The sequence below is a fragment of the Salvia miltiorrhiza genome, chromosome 2 (assembly GCF_028751815.1).
Source record: "Salvia miltiorrhiza cultivar Shanhuang (shh) chromosome 2, IMPLAD_Smil_shh, whole genome shotgun sequence".
Classification (NCBI taxonomy): domain Eukaryota; kingdom Viridiplantae; phylum Streptophyta; class Magnoliopsida; order Lamiales; family Lamiaceae; genus Salvia; species Salvia miltiorrhiza.
In genome coordinates, this window is record NC_080388.1 from 34,214,536 (window position 1) to 34,234,865 (window position 20,330).

Genomic DNA, 20,330 nt, shown 5'->3' on the forward strand with positions numbered 1-20,330 from the left:
TAAATCCCCTTCCCGAGTCATAACCCCGGTTAAGCCATCCTTAGGGATTGCGGGCTGTGACAGAACCTTTAAGCTAAACTCTCTCTTGGCTTTTTCGGTGACAAGGTAACCGAACCTGTTTAGTTTTTGATCGGTACTAAACAACAACCACTCCAACTCACTTTTCGCTACGGTTAAAAAGAGGTTTGGATTCTTCCAACTAGGATTACTGAGATTTGGTTCTCAAGTAATCAGAATCTTAGGCTTTGTGTATACAAGGATTTGCTAAGAAATAAGAGAATATGTGTAATGAGAGAAATGATTTGAGCTTTGATGATTCTATTCTTCGATTCAAACTTATGATAGCAGTTTAACGGTTGAGCTGCAATTTTGGCAGAGTTTCAGCTTGTGCGTTTGAATCGGTGAAGGTTGCAATTGATCCTCGAGCTCTATTTATAGGCGAAGTCTTGAGTAGATCCGTTGGAGAGATGGTCTTCAATTTTTCTACCGTAGATTTGAATCTGGCTAAGTCCGCAATCTTCGAGGTTCCTGTTTTGGTGAAGAACGGCGTCTCATCGTACATCTGGTAGGGTGCCTCTGAGACGTGTTGCATGAAATAGGAACTCTCTGCAAAGAAAAGACGATCTCCGATATCTCTGCATTTAATGCGGCCGCGGGAGCATTTAATTCTATCTTCAGGATATCAGTCCGATGAAGAATGTTAACTGATACTTGTCAGGAGTATCAGTCCTCTGATTCCATTGCTCCGCATCAAGGCATTAATCTTCACTGTTGGTTCAGTGAAGCTCTCATTCAGTCAAAACTGTTGCATTTTTACTTGTCTATTCCTGCTTTCGTCAGTCATGGTCTTTAGTCTTCAGCCTTCAGTCTTCAGAGAACAAAAAGAATGAACTCTAACACTTGAATTCGAAAAAGTTCTAGTCTATGAAAAAGACCAAGGAGAGTTTTGGTATCATCAAAACTAGGGATAGGATATTTCATTAAGTTCCCAACAATTTATTTTGTGAATAAACTAGTGTAATAAAAAAACTTAAAAAAGACAATGTACAACTGACTTTGTGGTAAAAGAAATTAATTCCTTTTACTAAAAAAATTAATTCCTTATATTTTTGTGTGTTCAACAAAAAATTAATTCCTTATATTTTTGTTCAACATGATTAATTACTATTTAGTTTAATTCTTGAGCCTTCGTCGTAGCATTTGTAATGCTTTCGTAGAGCCCAAAGCTATGTTGCATAGGTACGGGGGTGCGGATGCGGGGGCGATACGATACGAGTACGAGGATACGCGTTTTTAAAAATTATAGGGTGCGATTCGGTAAGGATACATCTAATTATTAAAATTTTATGATATATAATGCTTATAAAATATATACAATTTAAATTTTCTTAAATTAATTATATGTAATTTACATTTTATTTTACCCAAAAGTTAAGCATGTTCAATTATATAAATTAATTGAGCAACAATATAACGATTCAAATATTATTAGTCCAATATATAAGTCATAACTGAAAATAAAATTATCAAAATAACATTGTGTAGGCCTTTCGTGCACTAGATAGATGAATTTCGCCTATGGAATTTGTGAATCCGGTTTATTTTTATAAATTGTTTTAAAAGATACGCCACGTGGCGAATCAGGTGCGAATCCGACGAGAATCCGAGAGAATCGCACCCTAAAAGAATCTGATTCGCCGTACATGCTAATTTTTGAAGAATCCGTGCATCATAGGCCCAAAGTTTATTTAGGCCCATAACTTTAACTGTTTTATAAATATAGAACAATTTTTTTCGGGCTTGCAATTGCATGACAAATTTTCAAAAATTGAGCATAAGTAGGATCAATTGAGCCAAAAAAAGCAACTTGTCCTGCAATTGCAAGTCCGAAAAATTTTATCCTACATTTGCAAAATCACCGAAGTTATGTGCTTAAAAAAACGAGAGAGAAGATAGAATTTTTTCAAATTTTTAATCTTTAAATAAATATAACTTTTACAATTCAAATCAAATATTTACATAAAATATGTCAAATTAAAGTTCTTATTGTGATATTTAATTTGATATGCATATTACATATTTTATAATTAGTCAAATTTTACAATTTTGGAAAAAAATAAAATAAAATACTTAAAAGATAAAAAAAATAAAAAATATAGTTTATAAATAAACCTTGAATTTTATTATAACTCCAAATTTCTCACTCAAATTGAAATCTTGTCTTTTTAAGGGTTATTTTGTTTCCTTTTTTCTTCCCCTATATTTTCTTTTCTTGCGTGGCAAAAAATTTAATATCTTGCCACTCCAAAATTGCCACTCAAAATATTTAATATGCGTATCAAATTAAAGATCACAATAATAGCTTTAATTTGATATATTTTATGTAAATATTTGATTTAAAATGTAAAAGTTATATTTATTTAAAGATTAAAATTTTTAAAAAATTCTTTCTTCTCTCTCTCTTTTTTCAGAACCTTAACTTTGGTCATTTTGCAAATGTAGGACAAAAAAATTTGGGCTTGCAATTGTAGGACAAATTGATTTCGGGCTCAATTTTTGAAAATTTGTCCTACAATTGCAAGTTCGAAATAATTTGTCCTACATTTGCAAAACAGACAAAGTTATGAGCCTAAAAAAACTTTGGGCTCTGCTTTTGTATAAGAGCGTTATTTTTTTTTATTTTTTTTGACTTGGGGGAGTTGGGGAGGGAGAGCAGTGAGGTTTGAACTTGAGATCTCATTGTTCACACACAGGAGGTTGCATCGCTTGGTGTTCCCTTGGAGCTCTAAAATAGCATCATACGATTAAATAATAGTCTAAAACTTAGATAAATATTACCTAGATAAATAATACCAGGGGGAGGAGATATTAAATTTCCCAGTTGAACAGTGATATAAGAGCGGGTCTCTCACTAAATGCGAGTCTTCTTGTTAATCAATATTGCTATCAAACACTTAGATAAGACATGATTATTTATCTACTTTGCTTTATCTAGGGCTATCAAACATGTGCGAATATTATAGGAGTATATTATATGTGTCAGGTGAATAGAAAACTCAAAGAAACTTTAGTGACGCTTAAAGACTAGCGTGCGAACTAAAGAAAGGTAGAACATTGAATGCGAAATATTAAATATAATATGTAATGTATTGTCAATCTATAGAAAAGTCAAAGTGACGACTCAATGGATAGCAACGATGAAGAAATCTCACCTGTTGTAACATAGGATAATTAAATCAACACTTGATCTCACCACATATAAGGATCTCATTTGAAAGCTCCCCCCATTCTCTCTCTATATTGTGGTGGAGTCTACATAGCAGCATATACAATTGACTCTGTCAGACGGGAAAAATGGAAGCAACCACATTTGGCGTAGTTGTCACCACCATCGTGGTAGCAGCATCTGTGACATGGGTGGCGAAGCTGCTGAACACGCTCTGGTTTCACCCTAGAAAGCTCGAGAAGCTTCTGCGACAACAAGGTTTTATCGGGAATCCTTACAGGTTGCTCCTGGGAGACATGAAAGATTACATCAAGGCCGTCAAAGAAGAACAGCCTAGATCCATCCCACTGTCCGATCAAATCATGCCTCACGTTTTCGCATACGAGCATCGGATCATCTCTAAATACGGTAAGAATTCATGATTCGTTCACTTGTTGATCATCATTCATTGATTCGTATGCTAGCTACCTGCAATAATTAGGGATGGCAACGGGCCGGATCTGGACCGGGTCTGGCCAATACCAGATCCAAATCCGTTTTCATATATCAGATCCAGATTCGTGGATTTGAAAATTTTGGATCCAGATCCAGATTCGTCAGATCCGCGGGTCCACGGGATCAGATCCATGGATCTATTATTTTTAAATTAAATTAAAAAGATTTCACAAAATCAACAACATCTAATTTCCATCATGAAAAATATAACACAAAATATTTTTATCTAATTACTTTTAGTTTTTATTCTTTTGAATATAATTTATTTATTATTTTTAATTTAGTTAATATTATTAGTAAACTAAATATAAAATATAAAAAATATATATATAATAAAACGGATCCACGGGTCGGATCTGGGTCGGATCCGAATCTAAAATTTCAAGATCCAGATCCGTCGGGTCCAAAAAATTGAGATCCAGATCCGTAAAAACGGATCTGGATCCACGGATCTGGACCGGGTCCAAGATCCACTGTCATCCCTAGCAATAATTCTTCTTCTTAATTGCTTCTATATATGTATGATATAGGTCCGAATAGTTTCTATTGGTTGGGTCCGTCGCCGAGGCTCAACATAACTGATCCCGAGCTGATAAAAGATATAGTAAGGAGAACTGGTGAATTCGAGAAGCCGTCACCGGAAACAGGCAAGATCCTCACTGGCGGCGGTATTCTCTTTCAAGAGGGCCAAAAATGGGTTAAACGCAGGAAGATTGTCAACCATGCTTTCCATCTCGACAAGTTGAAAGTATTCAACACTATTTTATTAATTACTCTCACCATCCATCGAAAATATAGTATTCAATTTATCATTTTCATCCGTCCATATAAATTGTGTACACTTTAGTTTTGGTAAGTTTTCTATTAACAATAAAATAGGACCATTACTCAGAGATAGGGGGTTCACTGGACCCCTTGGAATTTTCAAAAAGTAGTAGGAGTATTTTCATAATTTTATAAATATATTATAAAAAAAATATGTTTTTATCGAGTTGAATTATTTTACTCTGTGATTGACATGCATGCAAGTTTTAGAGTTAAATCGACATTTTGATGAAGTGAACACATAATTATTTTATGCATGTCATGTTTGAAAGCTACTTTCCCTTGCAAAGTTTTATCCGTCTTAATTGTTTGGAGTTTGTATGAATTTCTAAGTCAGTTTGAAAGGTCCTTTTTGTAATTTAAATAACATTATAATTGTATTAATGGTTATTCTTTAATTTTAATTTAATTTTTTATTTTTATTTGATTATTAATTTTATTTGAAAAAAAATTGGACTCCACTGAATCAAAAGTCTAGCTCGGCCAACACGCCAGTGCTCACAACAAATCCAATCTCTTGTTTTAAAGCTCGTGCCATACATTTTATGTGGGCGAAAGGTGTATCTATTACTGTCTTAATTTTTTCCTTCAATCAAATATGAACACTACAAATTTTCTTATTTGTTTTTTTTTTCTAATCAGAATATGGTGCCAACAATGGGATTAAGTTGTTCCCACATGATTCAAAAGTTAAAGGGAGCGGTTGCTAATAGTAGTAACCGAAGCCGCTGCGAAATCGATATGTGGGCATACCTTAAAGATTTAACAGGCGATGTGATTTCAAGGACGGCGTTTGGCAACAGCTATGAAGAAGCAAAACGGGTTTTTCAGCTCCAGAATGATAGAGTGGAGCTCGTCCTGCAATTACTGCACTTTTCGTTGAAAGATATTATGGACTAGATTAGGATATATTTGATATATTCTAATACTAAGTAAGACAGTTCAAGTGTGAATTCCTTAGTCGTAATTGTTGACTCAAGTGTGAATTCCTTAGTCGTAATTGTTGACTAAGGAAGACAAGACAATTTAGAATTGTCTTCTTCGCTTATAAATAAGGGAGCTTGGTCTTACGAATCATATATGAAAATATACGAAAACATTAGAAGCTTTTGCTTGTGAAACACCTAGAGAGTACTATGGTTTCAATCGGAGATTTCCTAGCTGTCGAAGATTGAAACATGCACTGGGAATTGTTCCTGCATCGAATCGACATACACGTGGATACCTCTAGTGGTGGATTCAATTCGCAGGAATCGAGATGCACGTTTACTACACAACGAGTAAGTTAATTTTATTGTTGTGTACGTTTGTAATCTCTACACATGAATCAATTGTAAATCTAGATCTAATCCTTGACTGTTATTTCCGCTGCGTATCATTGGATGATGTCAAGGATTACCAACAGTGGTATCAGAGCCCGGGGCTCGATTTATAATTGTTTTATGTTCATTAATTATGGGTTAATTAAATTTGAATTTAGAAATTTGAAAATTAACGATTTTGAATTGGGATTCGTTTTATTCATGTTGCTGGGTAACAAGAATGATCACATGGTTTTTAAAATTGGATTTTTAAATGTTGCTGGGCAACGCAAGATGAACTTGGTTTGGGTTTTTCGTCGGACAACTTCGACCGCCACTGGCAGTGGCGACTAAGGTGGTGTGGGAGCCGGAAACTTCGTTAAACGAGGCGGCGAAAGGTGGCTCAGGGCTCGCCGTTGTGCCGCGCCTGACCACCTACCGCCGTCTGCAACACGATGTGGCTTCCGAACCAAAGCGCCGCTGCCTCTCTGCCTCTTTGTAACAGTCCCACTGGCGTGGTTTTGGATACCGGCGCGGGGGAGACTGCTACTGGAAGGAATCGCGCGGTCGGACCCACAGGTGGCTCGGGGCTCGCCGGGTGTGTTGCGCCCGACCACCTACCGCCATCTGCATCGCGTCGCGGCTTTGAGCCGGCGCGCTTTTCTTACTCCGAAACCTTGTCCCACCGCAAAAGCTTGAACGCCAGCGTGGTGGCGGCGACGGTGGCTGAAGGAAGGTGGCGTGCAGATGACGTTGAAGTTTGGCGGTAGCACGCGACCACCGTGTCGACGACGACACTGCTGTGGGTGGCGGCGAGGAGCTTCTTCCTCCTTGGCGATTCGCGCCCCACCGGAGAGCTTGGAAGCTGGAGCGTTCGGAGGGAGAGGGAGATGACCGGCGATGGCGTGCCTTAACCGGACGTCGCAGCCACTCCTCCGGCGCGGCTCCGAGCGCGGCGGAACTGACGGGAATCGAAGGGAGGCGCTGCTGTTGCAGCTGCAAGCCCTAGTTCTGATTTGGGGCCTGGTCTGGGCCTAGGGCTGCTGGGCTTCTGTTTCTTTAAGTTGGACTGCTGCTGTTTGGATTGGGCCTGCGAAATCTTATTTAAATGCCCATTCTGGGCAGAACAGTTTTATTAAAAAAAAAAAAAAAATCTGTTATTAATTTAGAATTAATAATATTAATCCCAATTTCAGAATTAAGTTTATTAATTAGATTAATAAATCTTGATTACTATTATTTTAGAAATAATAATAATCATTGTGTGTTTATATTAATTTGGAATTAATATAAATTAATTAGATTAATGAATTTTATTTAGTATTATTATTTTGAAATAATAATATTGAATGTATATTTTAATTTGGAATTGATATATATTGACTAATTCATTAATTGGATTTAAATCATGAATTATTATTATTTTTGAAATAATAATATTTGATGAGTTTTTATATTAATTTTGAATTAATACATGAAATTATTATTTTTGAAATAATAATGTTGGAGTATTAATTTGGAATTAATACGAATTGATTAACCCATATTTTAATTGGAGAATAAAATTTTAATTGGATTAATGAATTTTATTCGTAGAGATTCTATGTTGTTTTGTGATAAGCATGCTATTTGATTTTATGCTTATTTTAACTATAGTAGTTAGAGACCGCTTTTATGCTTGGGTAGGCGGCACCCAGTATATGTAGTCCGCGTTACTATGTATGGGTAGGCGGCACCCAATACGTGTGGTCCGCATTTTGTATGCCTGGGTAGGCGGCACCCAGTAATTATTTTGTTATTTAATATTGGATATTAAATATAAACAGTTAGTATCACATGCTAAATCCCCACTAAATATAAGTCTTTGTGTAAGCACAAAACGCGTCGTCCATCATAATTGTTTGAGCAACCCATCCTTTTCGACCAAGAGTATTTACACCCAAGTGTTTGCTCTAATCTACAAGGCCAAGGCTCATGCATAGGTTGGCACCGTGTGATGGGGTTGACTTGCTTGATCATTTGTGGCGTGAAACTCGACCAAAGTGATTTAAGGACGCAGATTAATTAGATTAATCAACCAAGAGTTGCAAAATTGTTGTTGCAATTGGCTTAGAGGCCTACTAAGTGATATTATTGTAGTCATCAGCAAAGCAGAGGTTGCATAATATTGACTTGGATCTTGGACCACTAAGATTTATATTGATTATAAATCCGTATTTTATGTTGGGGGCATAAGATATGTTAAAATTAGTGGGAGCTAATCAAAACAAAATGCCTTGTTTGATTAGTAAAATAAATGTGACTTTTTGATTTGATTCATTTTACTCTTTTCTTTTATCTCTGTTTTATCTGCAACTGTTTTGTTATGTTTGTTGGATACGGTAAATTGACTAGGTCAAACTTTCTGGATTGACCGCGTAATTTGCGTTTGGTGCTGAGGCTAGACAGGATTGATTATGTCTTGGAGAAATCAATCCACATCATCCTTAATGTGACTTTAGAAACTTTCAAAATGTTTGACATTGAAAGTTATAAGAAACATATGGATGATGTAACTTCTGCTAAATATGTCATGATTGTGTCTATGAGTTTGGAACTGCATAAACAACGTGATCATATGTTTTCGATTGAGATGTTGATACACCTGAAGAGTGTTGATGCTTTAGAAGCTAAGACCATAAAGTATAAGATACTCATGGATCTCTTAAGGATCATTCTACATGGAGTAGACAAAATCTCTATGAATGTCTTGAAAAAGATTGAGTTAATTGAGAGGATGGCCACGATTGGAACGAGACTATTCGATATTTGTCTCAATCAACTTAATCTTGCAGTAATGATCTGTCTCATTTGTGAACTTCATAGTGAATTCAAAATGAACAATAGGACAGTGACACTGCCATGAGTTTCATGACATGTTAAGAACGATTTTGAATCGTCTTCCACTAAGGACAAATAAGTTCTTATGATTAATGCTTCTGCCAATTCTAACCCAAAAAGGAAAGAAAAGGTAAAAGAAGGATCAAAGAACTAAATTTTGCATCCTAAGGTGGAAACCAAAAGAAGCAGAAGTTACCCAAAGATAAAATACTTTTTGTCAAGAAAATGACACTGGAAGAGATACTGCTTGATGTTCAAAACATTGGATGTTTTGATAGCAGAATTTGGTATGTTTTTCATTGAGGTGAACATGTAACAACTCATACTCCTGGGTATTAGATACGAGTTATAGTTCACACATTTTTAAAATGTGTGTTGTCTAACTAAAAACAGGAGAGTGGGACCAAGGAAATTTGACTTACGCATTTGTTTTGAGCAATAGTTGTTGCTAAATGCATAAGGTCTTATGGATTTGATCTATCTTTGGGTTTGTGGACATGTTAGATTGTTATTTTGTTCTTGGAATTACGAGGAATATAATTTCCATTCTCGTGTTAGACATTGAAGTTTTTCATTCCATTTTGCGAATAGAATTTATTCTACTTTGCTTAATGGAGATGAAAATATTTCACTTGAGAATGCTTTATATTTGCTCAATGCGAACAAAATATCCTCAATGTGTAAAATAAACTATCACAAGCAATGCGAATAGTCCGACTTAACTTTGGCATGTAGGCTTGGTCACTTAATGAGAAATGATTAACAAGATCGAGAAAGTTAGACTATCTCACACTTTTTGACGTAAAGTCTTAAAGTGCTTGTGAAATCACATCTCAAGGTTAAAATGACCAACGAGCCACTTTCTAGGAAAAGAATACAAGCTAAAGTACTTGAGTTGATTCACATAGTGATATGTGGACTGTTTCCAACTTAAGCACAAAGTGGATTTTCGTACTTCACAACTTTCACAGACGATTTCTTAAGGTATAGAAATGTGTGTCTTATGAAACACAAATCAGAAACTTTGAGAAATCTATGGAGTTTAAGTTAGAAGTCAAGAAACAACTTGGAGAAGTATTTAATCTCTAAGATTAGATCGAGAAAGAAATACTTAAGCCATGTGTTCGTCGATTGCTTGAAGTCATATGGAATCCATCCACAATGGACTCCTCTAGGGATACCTTATCTGAGTTGGGTATCCGAAAGGAGAAATCGAACATCATTAGATATGATCCGATCCATAATGAGCTTCTCAAAACTTTCAGTGTATCTTTGGGACCATGCCTTGTTTATTATTGCTTATATTCTGAACCAAGTTCCACTTGAATTAGTTGAGTAAATATCATATGATTGTGGTATTGAAAGAAGCATAGTTTTACACATATGTGAACCTTGGGTTACACTACATATGTAGAGAAAATGCTCACTGATTAGTTGGAATCAAAAGTGAGAAGTGTTACTTTGTGGGATATCCGAAGAAAACACGAGAATACTACTATTTTCTTGGAAAATATAAGTTCTCAGTTTTAGGATTGCGATGTTTCTTGAAAAGACTTGGTCTATAGAGAACAAGATCGTTATGACTTAGATCTTGACAAGATTTGAGAGCCACAAAGTCAACATGGAGGAAGAAAACTTGTTAGATGGTCTAAACAAGGATTTAGTGGGAGCTGTTCATGATCTTATTGGTACTGATGCACTACTTAGAGCGTCAGACACATCCAATAAGAGCAGTATTGAAGATTATGCAGAAATGCAAGATTCTTCAATACGGGGGGAGATGTGACATTGGATGTCGAAGATTCTTCATCATGATATAGCATACCAACTTCCTCAAGTTCAGAATCACGAAGAGCCTGCACAAATGCAAAACTCAGCGTTGTACATAAGTACTAGAGAATGTTAACCAACTAAAGAATGTATCTATTGATCTAGGATCAAGATGATAAAGAATTTGGAATTGGTGATGAACTTAGAACTTATGCAAAACTATGATAGTCATAGGTTCCATGATGATAATATATTCTTAGAAGTGGCAAAAAGCCATAAAATCTAAAATGGATTGGTTAGACCTTAACTGAGTCATCATCTGGGGTAATATCCATTTGATGCTAATGACAATGTGCAAACCTGCAAGGCGAGGTTAGTGGCAAAAGGTTATATAATCACTGTGAGAGCATTGATTATGATGAAATCTTTTCACTAATTGCTAAAGTCAAGTCCATTGAGATTTTGCTTGTTGTTATGAACTAAAACAAGCTTCTAGAATATGGAACAAATGTTTGACAAAGAAATCAAATCGTTTGATTTTGGTCAAAAGTAAAGAAAGTATTGTGTTTATAGGAAACACAAGAATGAGAACACAATTTTCATCATCATTTATGTATGACATATTGAAAATGAAAATTATTGTACTCATGATGCAATCCATGAAAGACTAGTTGTAAATTTCCTTCATGGTGAAGGATTTGAGTAAAGCCTATTATATCCTTGGGATCAAGATCTATTGAGTTTGAGCTAATAGATTGTTAGGCTATCAAAATCCACTTACATAGGCAAGATGTTAAGGCGATACTCCATGAATAAGTTCGAAAGGACATCTACCGATGGAATATAGCATCTATTTGTAAAGAAAGGATTGTCCTTCTAATGACAATGAGATTTAACGCACAAAGGATGATCCTAACGCTAGGGCAATAGGATGGTCATGAATGTCATGATTTTCACTACACAAGGTGTAGTCTGTGTGCTTAACATCGTTGACAGATTTTAAGAGATATTAGAAACAAAAGATTATGTTAGATCAAGTTCCCACATAAGAGGACATTGCTAATCATTTTGACCAATTGTTATGCATTGTGAATCATAACAAACACTTTGAGTGTTTGGGAATTGGATATCTTCGAGACTGGCTTTAGTCAGTGGGAGTAAAAGTAATATGTCTAGAAATAATCTGTGTTGAGACTTATTACTTGATCACATTTATGACATTTGATGTCACTAATGGCATTATGCATTTATTTGATTGATTACTTTGATTATTTGTTTTCATTCAATTAAATGTTCCCATGAGTTAATATTGTTGCTAATTTAGTGGGAGATTAGCAATAGAGTATAACTCTTAAAGAGCCCCAACTGAGGATCATCAAGATTGGGATATTGATGATATGTTATAAGTTGGCATGCGATCTGTATCACATTCTTAGAGAATATAGTTGTTCCCACGACTATGAGATATTAGATACTCGTGATAGATGCATGGATACTTTAGAGAGTATTGGCATACCCAACCAATATATCATTTGTTTTGGTGTCTATGATTATTGGTGTGTGGAGTTTGTGACAGTCCTTTGACTTGAGGGCAATGCTTATCTTACTTATTGAATGGTATACTTTGACCAAGTACAATGCTTGCACTCCAACCAAAGGGGTAGATACGGCTTGTGTTGGGTATATCGGGATATAAGGGAAGGTGGTAGTTGTGCCAAGATAGGATTCATTCCTCGATTTACATTTCGAGAAGAACACTCAGTTTCTCTATATTACTTGACCGTTAAGTCACTGGCCAGTGCAATTGATATGTTCGAACTTTAAAAGTTGAACATGATCGATGGAGGTCATTTAATAAAGATGAGATAAATTGATAGAGCTATTAGAAAGACACAATGGCAAATTCTAGGCTCTATCGAGTGGTTCGTGAATGAAAGGATGTTACTATATCTTCGCATAAAGGTTTTGTTTACAGAATCCACGTAAACGTTCTTCATATATCGAGTTCGCTACACAACGCAGTCTAGGAGTTTTGTGTAGACTTTAATTTGATTTTCGACGATAATGGAGGCCTATTGGGTCACACTTTATGTGTATTGTTGATTCGCTCAAGAGTGCAAAGTTAGTGCTTGGTGTTTAATCTAATGCTAGTCCAAGTGGGAGATTGAAAGATATTATGGACTAGATTAGGATATATTTGATATATTCTAATACTAAGTAAGACAGTTCAAGTGTGAATTCCTTAGTCGTAATTGTTGACTCAAGTGTGAATTCCTTAGTCGTAATTGTTGACTAAGGAAGACAAGACAATTTAGAATTGTCTTCTTCGCTTATAAATAAGGGAGCTTGGTCTTACGAATCATATATGAAAATATACGAAAACATTAGAAGCTTTTGCTTGTGAAACACCTAGAGAGTACTATGGTTTCAATCGGAGATTTCCTAGCTGTCGAAGATTGAAACATGCACTGGGAATTGTTCCTGCATCGAATCGACATACACGTGGATACCTCTAGTGGTGGATTCAATTCGCAGGAATCGAGATGCACGTTTACTACACAACGAGTAAGTTAATTTTATTGTTGTGTACGTTTGTAATCTCTACACATGAATCAATTGTAAATCTAGATCTAATCCTTGACTGTTATTTCCGCTGCGTATCATTGGATGATGTCAAGGATTACCAACATTCGTATGTGCCGGGATGGAGGTAAATTTAAGGGGCTTATTTACAGTTTATCTCATCTTAGAATTGTTCAGAAAAAGGTGTGGATCTTTAAAGTATTTGCAAAAAATGAGTTGCATTGGGTTTGAAAATTTAGAATCCGGAAATATAATTCCAACTCCAAGTATATAATGATACTTCTCTCGTTCCTCAAACATCTTCCTCTCTTTTTATTTTTGGGTCATCCTCAAAATATCTGTCTAGTCTACTTTTTGAAATAATTGCATTCACTATTATTCTTACAATCTTCACTTTTTATGGGACTCATTATCTACTCATCTACGCAACTAATTTTTATTAAATCCGTGTCATTCTCCCTTAGAAAGATGTTTGAGGAACGAAGGGAGTATATTGCAATGTAGGGGAGGACTACGATATAAACACTTCTTAAAATATAAAATACGAACTAGCTAAAATGTATGAATTATATGTAAAACACGTATGAATTTGATGTGTAAATGTATGAATTGCGAAAAATAAATTTTTTGTTACCTATGAGATTCGAACTCGTGACCACGAATTCATCCAATAAGTTGATGAATCAACCGTAGATTTTGATGATCTAAGGGCTTAAAATAGTTCTTATTTTATATTCTAAAATGCATGTGTTTTTATTTTAGTCCACCCCTTGCGATGTATATATGTATCATTGTACATTCACAAAAATTTGGGTACAACTGGTTGTACCTTACAATCGGGATACACCCTGACCCGTATCCTGATCTGAACCTGCATTCTGACTCAAACCGTGTAAATGACATTGTTCGGTTATACAAATAACACTGCCTATAATTGACACTATTCAGTTATACAAATGACACTGTCTATAATTGATACTATTCAGTTATACAAATGACACTCCATATAAATGACGATATTCGGTTATACAAATGACACTATGACATTTTAAAATGTTAAACTAGTCGTTTGTATAACCGAATAAGGTCAATTATAGGCAGTGTCATTTGTATAACCGATGGTTGTCATTTACACGGTTGATGTCATTTGTATGACCGAATAGTGTTAATTATACACAGTGTCATTTAAAATGTTATAGTGTCATATATATGCAGTGTCATTTGTATAACTGAATAATGTCAATTACAGGCAGTGTCATTTTGTATAACCAAATAGTGTTATTTACTTTGTTCGAATCGGGATATGGGTTCAGGTCAGTATGCGGGTCAAGATGCAAGTCAGGGTGCAATCCGATTGTACGGTACAACCGGTTGTTCCCAAGACCAGGTCTTGTATATTAATATATGGCGTGTAATCCGGCAATCCGCATCATATATATTTTCAGAGTTGAATTTTGAAATGAAATTATTTTTGCAACTATTTTATAAGGTCTGTTCTATCCTGGGTTATGTTAAGATGATGCTACAATTACTAGTGGCCAAAGGTCGAACCATAAATTACAACTAACTCAAATTATAATAAAATGATAGGCGGTCAATCAAATTTTGAAATGAAACTATTTTGCATAGTTTATTTTTTATGACAGATTATATATTGTGTATTTACATGATGAAACAAGCCCTAAATTCAATGAAGAGGTTGTCTTTACAGATATCTTCCGACAAAATTAAACCGGAAGGTGAAAAGGCTGACGAGTGAGATCAAAACAGTACTAAGAGGTGTGATCGAGAATAGGGCAAAGGCGATGGAACGGGGAGACGAAATCCCCAAAGATGACTTGTTGAGCATTCTAATGGAGGCGAACACGAGATTCACTGAAGAAGATGGGAACGAGAATGAAGGAATGAGCATTGAAGATGTGATAGAGGAGTGCCAGCTTTTCTACTTCGCAGGTTCAGAGACGGTTGCCAGTTTGCTGGCGTGGACAATCGTGATGTTGTGCACACACCCTGAGTGGCAAACTCAAGCACGAGCAGAAATCACTCGAGTTTTTGGCCAGTCGGAGCCAACTCCTCAAGGCCTCAATCACCTCAAAACTGTAAGATCATATCTCTCATCTTCATTCATAATTGATTAATTAATTGATTTATTGATTTAATTTTTTTATTAATTAATTCAGGTGACGATGATCCTACAAGAAGTGCTAAGGATGTACCCTCCAGCTCCGGTGATTTTCCGAAGCCCTAAGGAGAGCGTGAAAATAGGAAGTCTTACGATTCCAGCGGGGGTGCAGTTGGCAATGATGATAGGCCTTGTCCATTATGATCCTCGAATTTGGGGAGACGACGCGAAGGAGTTTAAGCCGCAGAGATTCGCACAAGGAGTTTCCAACCAATCATCCTTGATACCTTTCAGTTCGGGGCCGAGGATCTGCATCGGCCACAACTTCGCCATGACTGAAGCCAAAATAGTAATCGCAATGCTTCTGCATCATTTCTCGTTGGAGTTGTCTCCGTCTTATAAACACGCTCCTTTCGCCATTCTTAACTTGCAGCCGCAGTATGGTGCTCCAATAATTTTACGTCATCTTCACAAATAGCCATCACTTTATCGCCTCATATATATATTTCACTGTTTGGTTTTTCCCATTCAATAACCATTTTATAATCTGTCTTTAAATTTATTTTGATTCTTATGTACTCCTCTGTCCCACAAAAGTGTGCATCACTTTTGGCGGCATACGAATGTAATTTTCTATTTCATACTCCCTATGTCCCATTATTAAAGACACTTTTCTTATTGGGTAATATAGACACATTTCTATTTTTAGTTAAAATTAGAGTATCATTAAATTTAATTAATCTTAGCCTAATTACACTATAAAAGGCGAAACCCTAAACTATTCTCCCAAACCAACCGCCCATCTCGATACCATTTTTGGAACACTCCCAAACCCGCCGCCCATCTCCTCTCCCTTCTCGGCGAAGTCGCCGCCGGCCAGCCACAGCCACCGCCGAACACCCCTCGCTCTTCTGTCCACTCCCTCAACAAGAACACTCACCTACACACTGACGAGAGTAGAGCAGTCCACCACTTGACTTTCTCTCCTTCAAACCCCTTCTTTCATTTCCCTCAGAGAACTCCGACGAACATTAACCGGACCTCCACCGCCTAACTTTCTCACTTAGCCCCCAATCATTTCTCCTTCTCTTGAAAACCTAGATCCCCAAGTTTCCCTTTAAGATTCAGTCCCCAATCATTTATAATTTAAGCGCGTTCGCCGGATCTCTGGCGAGGCGCGGCCTCACCGGCTGTTGGAGTATAAGGAGATGCGGTGCATCTGGTTCTGGGGGCCAGGGTTTGCAGGGCGGCAGCGCCATCGTTCAAGATATGTGCACGTCTGTGAAGAGAGGGAGCAGATGCGAAGGGAAAGGAGGTGACGGGGACAGCGGTGATGGCTCGCCGGATCCGCCGGGCTAAGAAAGGCGGCGCACTGCACTGCTGGTTTGAGTGTGTGTTTTGAGCGAGAGAGAGAGGGATTAGTTTTTTTTTTTTTTTTAATCAGACAAGAGAAATCTATTAAAGAAAGATGAGGTACCAGGAGTACCCAAGAGTTCAGAACAAAAATAAAGATAGAAGAAGGGCAAAACAATTTCAAAGTAAAGCAAAAACCACCCTAACGCCACAAAACCTTGAACTAACCAAATACCAAGAACTAACCGGATAGTTTAACCGCAGCATACCAAAATCTGAAAACTGTTGCCGGCGACTTGAAATCAAAAGTCATCCTCCAACTCCACAGTCTAGACTTGATTTCTGCAATCAACTTATCTTTGTTCCATGACTCTTGATTGAACTTGCAACCATTTCTTTGTTTCCACAGGCACCAAATAGTACAAATCCAAACACCAGTAAGAAAGGAGATATCCTCCTTCCTACCAAGATTTGTAAAAGCTAAGAAAAGACCTTTTGCCGAATGATGATTAACTGCCACTTTTTCAATCCAAATCAAAATCTCGTTCCAAATTTCCACCGCTTTTTGGCAATCAAAGAGAAAAGGTGTTCAATCGACTCTTGATTCAACTTACACAGGGTACACGGAGAGGGGTTTGTAGAGATCGATTTCTGGGTTCGATTTTGGGCGGCGTAGCAGAGGGAAGAAGAAGAGTGGTGGTCGGCGGCGATTCCGCCGAGGAGATTTGAGAGAGAAGATGAGAGAGAGTTGAGAGTTAAAACAATTTAAAACTTACACTAAACTCTTTAATCTAATTCTCCTAAATTCTCGTGCCCAAATGAAGTGTGCCTTCATTATTGGTAAAAAGGGAGTAATTTACTATGTGCCACCGTGTTCCACCCTCAATTTATTATGATTTTTATTTTTTTTTTATTTTAACTTATTATATTTTACTATAATTTTAAGATAATTAATAAAGGTGCGCTCATCTAATTAGGATTTATAATTATTTTTTAATTTAATTTATTTATTTGAATTAATAACATACTTTAATAAATATTAGTTGAATATTTATGAATGGAAGAAGGGATTCGATATTATGATAAAATAAAGATAAAAAACACTCCCTCTGTCCCGCCGAGCGTGAGGCGTTTCTTTTTGGCACGGGATTTAAGAAACTTGTGTTTAGTTATTTAAGTATGTTTATAGGTTTTAGGTTAAGTCATTATCTATGTAATTAGTAATGTTAAATTATTTTTAATTAAAAAAAATTAATTTCGTAATCTGATTTTTTTTATTTAATGTATTTTTTAAAAACTTTAAATCATAAATTACAATAATCTTAAAAAAAATTCCTGCACACATTTTTATTCCTTTCTCCATATTTCAACCAGCCAGATTTTGTTTTAAAAAAAACAAAAAAAAAAAGAGGGGAAAACGTGAAAGAAAAGAAATACGACTCAAGCTCGGTGAGACAGAGGAAGTAAGAAATATGTAGTGGAATAATGTTCCAAAAAAATACACATTTTTATAGTCTATATCAAAATCATAAAAAAATGCAAACTCTTGAAAGTGAGGGAGTATTACTTTTTTACCTTCAAAAAAAGAGAGGAGTATTACTTTTTCTAACATTGGAAAGGATGGAATATATATTAATCTATTCGGAAATATGATATGACTTGAGGCTTTTTGTTTTGTTTTTTCGAGGAAACTAGAATTTTGACTAATCATTCAAATCACTTGAGACAATATCAGATAACTATTTGGGAAAATTGGACCATCCCATTTCAGTTTTTATTTTTATTTTTGAGTTATAACACACACAAAACCCACTCTCACTATTAAAATATTGCGCATACTCAATACTCCATATGTTGGGAATTTATTGAAAGTCTAAATATATGAATCTACCGACTTTGATAATATGTCTATGGAAAATACTCACCCATATAATATGTCTATGGAAAATACCCAAAGTACAATTGATGTTGATAGGTAGGCATTGAATTTTGCAAAAGTTCTTACACTTTTCTTACACAAGTACAATTGTGTAAGAAAATATATAAGATATGTAGTTAAAAATGGTTCAAAATCTGAGAAAATGACATTAATTGCTAACTCATGTCACTTTCATGTACTGTAGGTTTGAAAATTTTAATAAAATAGGCTACGTTTGTGTGTTATAAAATATCAATACGCAGGAATTTTTTTTTCCTATTTATGTATATTGTGAACAAAAAATATTCTAAAGCCAAAGGAGTAACAAGCCTCCCATAAACCCTAGCCGCATGCATAAGCCGCGGGGTAATTTTCACGCGCGGCTTTTGCAGGCGGCTAGGGTTTATGGGAGGCTTGTTACTCTGTTGCCTTTGTAATTTTTTTTTTGTTCACAATATACATAAATTTGAATTTTTTAGAATTTTTATTAATGTTTTATAACCCACAAACGTGCCCTCATTTCGTATTTGTTTATATATATATATATATATATATATATATATATATATTTTCTAAAAAAATACATATGAGTGACCCAAAATGATGATATTTATATAAATAATTAAATAGATATAACCGAAAATATATATATAAAAAAAACAAATACGAAATTAGGGCACGTTTGTGGGTTATAAAACTGTAGAGGCTAAAATCTACAATTGAAGTTGACGTCTGCACGTCCGGATGGATTGGGCACTAGCAACCTGTCAACACAAGAACACGTAAGAGCCCTAGGTTGAGCACCGGGTGGGGGTGTCGACCGTAGAGCCTCCGACGCTCAAGTCAGTATCGGAATAGCCAAATAGTGATAAACGAATTGAAATAGAGAGAAAGACAGGCTGGAGTGTGCGGTTACTCCAGGCTGTAAGCGGCGTCGGAGGGTGGAAACGGTGACAATGTTGTGATAATGGAATATGGGAGGCGGAGATAGGCCAAGTTGGCTAGGCGGTGGAGTAGAGAGAATTCAAAGAGTAGAGAGCAAGTAGGATTTCGTGTGTTTTTGATGATCTAGTCTGGATGCTTATATAGGAGACATCCAGCCGCTAGGGTTTTTACAGCCTGGCCCCGTCAAATCTATCATCCCTCCGGTTGTTGCGATTTGGACGGGATCATGAAGATTCCCTTCTGACTGCGTCAGCTTGGTGGAAGACGTCTTTTTAGGGCTTGACGGTTGGGAGACCTTTTTTAGGGTTTTGACGGCTAGGTCTTATAACTTCGTCAATCCAGGTCGGCTAGAACCTTTGGGCCGCATGCGATATATCCAGCTTGACTATGGTTTTAAGTCGATCTATAGTTTTTCGGGCTAGACGGACCAGTCCGTTTGACCAATTGGGCTTTTTAGGGTTGTGCCAAACTGGCGAGCTAGCTTGGTGGGCTTAGGCCGAATGCCGCCTGACTGTTTAGAAAATTTGGACCTAAAGTGGATAGTCAACTTGGGTCGGTCCAGGTTGATCCCGTGATAAATATAATTTCACTTATTGGGCTAGACGATAAGTTTTCTTAAGTAATTGAGCCAACCTGTTAATGATCCAAGTTGGTACGAGGTTTGTCAGGCTGGACTGGCCGGGTTTGTTCGGCTCATTAGTCCAGCCTGGAATGTCAATTGGGCTTGACGAATTTTGCCCACTACAGTTAGCCCCTCACTCTACAATTAGAATTTTCTAATTGGAGAGTTAATTGATTATAGTCATCCTGTATAGGTGGGGATATCGGGCTATCTTTGTCGGTAAAGCCAATCGGTTGTAAAAAGTCAGTTGCTAGTCAGCTTGAAAATTATTGCAATGGTAGATGGCGTGA

At 36.3% G+C, this 20,330-nt stretch overlaps 2 protein-coding genes across 2 annotated transcripts; both read left to right on the top strand.

The window, feature by feature from the left end:
* The first annotated feature begins 3,264 nt into the window (after positions 1–3,264).
* Positions 3,265–5,446, top strand: LOC131008347 (cytochrome P450 716A67-like). The gene is made up of 3 exons (XM_057935231.1): positions 3,265–3,634; positions 4,252–4,469; positions 5,189–5,446. The coding sequence occupies exons 1-3, from the start codon at positions 3,355–3,357 to the stop codon at positions 5,444–5,446; spliced, it is 756 nt and encodes a 251-aa protein (XP_057791214.1). The 5' UTR covers positions 3,265–3,354.
* Positions 5,447–13,192: 7,746 nt separating this feature from the next.
* On the top strand, positions 13,193–15,880 carry LOC131012129 (cytochrome P450 CYP72A219-like). Its single transcript, XM_057940039.1, has 3 exons — positions 13,193–13,207; positions 14,792–15,179; positions 15,261–15,880. Exons 2-3 carry the CDS (start codon positions 14,886–14,888, stop codon positions 15,678–15,680), a joined length of 714 nt encoding a protein of 237 aa, XP_057796022.1. The 5' UTR covers positions 13,193–13,207; positions 14,792–14,885; the 3' UTR covers positions 15,681–15,880.
* The last annotated feature ends 4,450 nt before the right edge of the window (positions 15,881–20,330 follow it).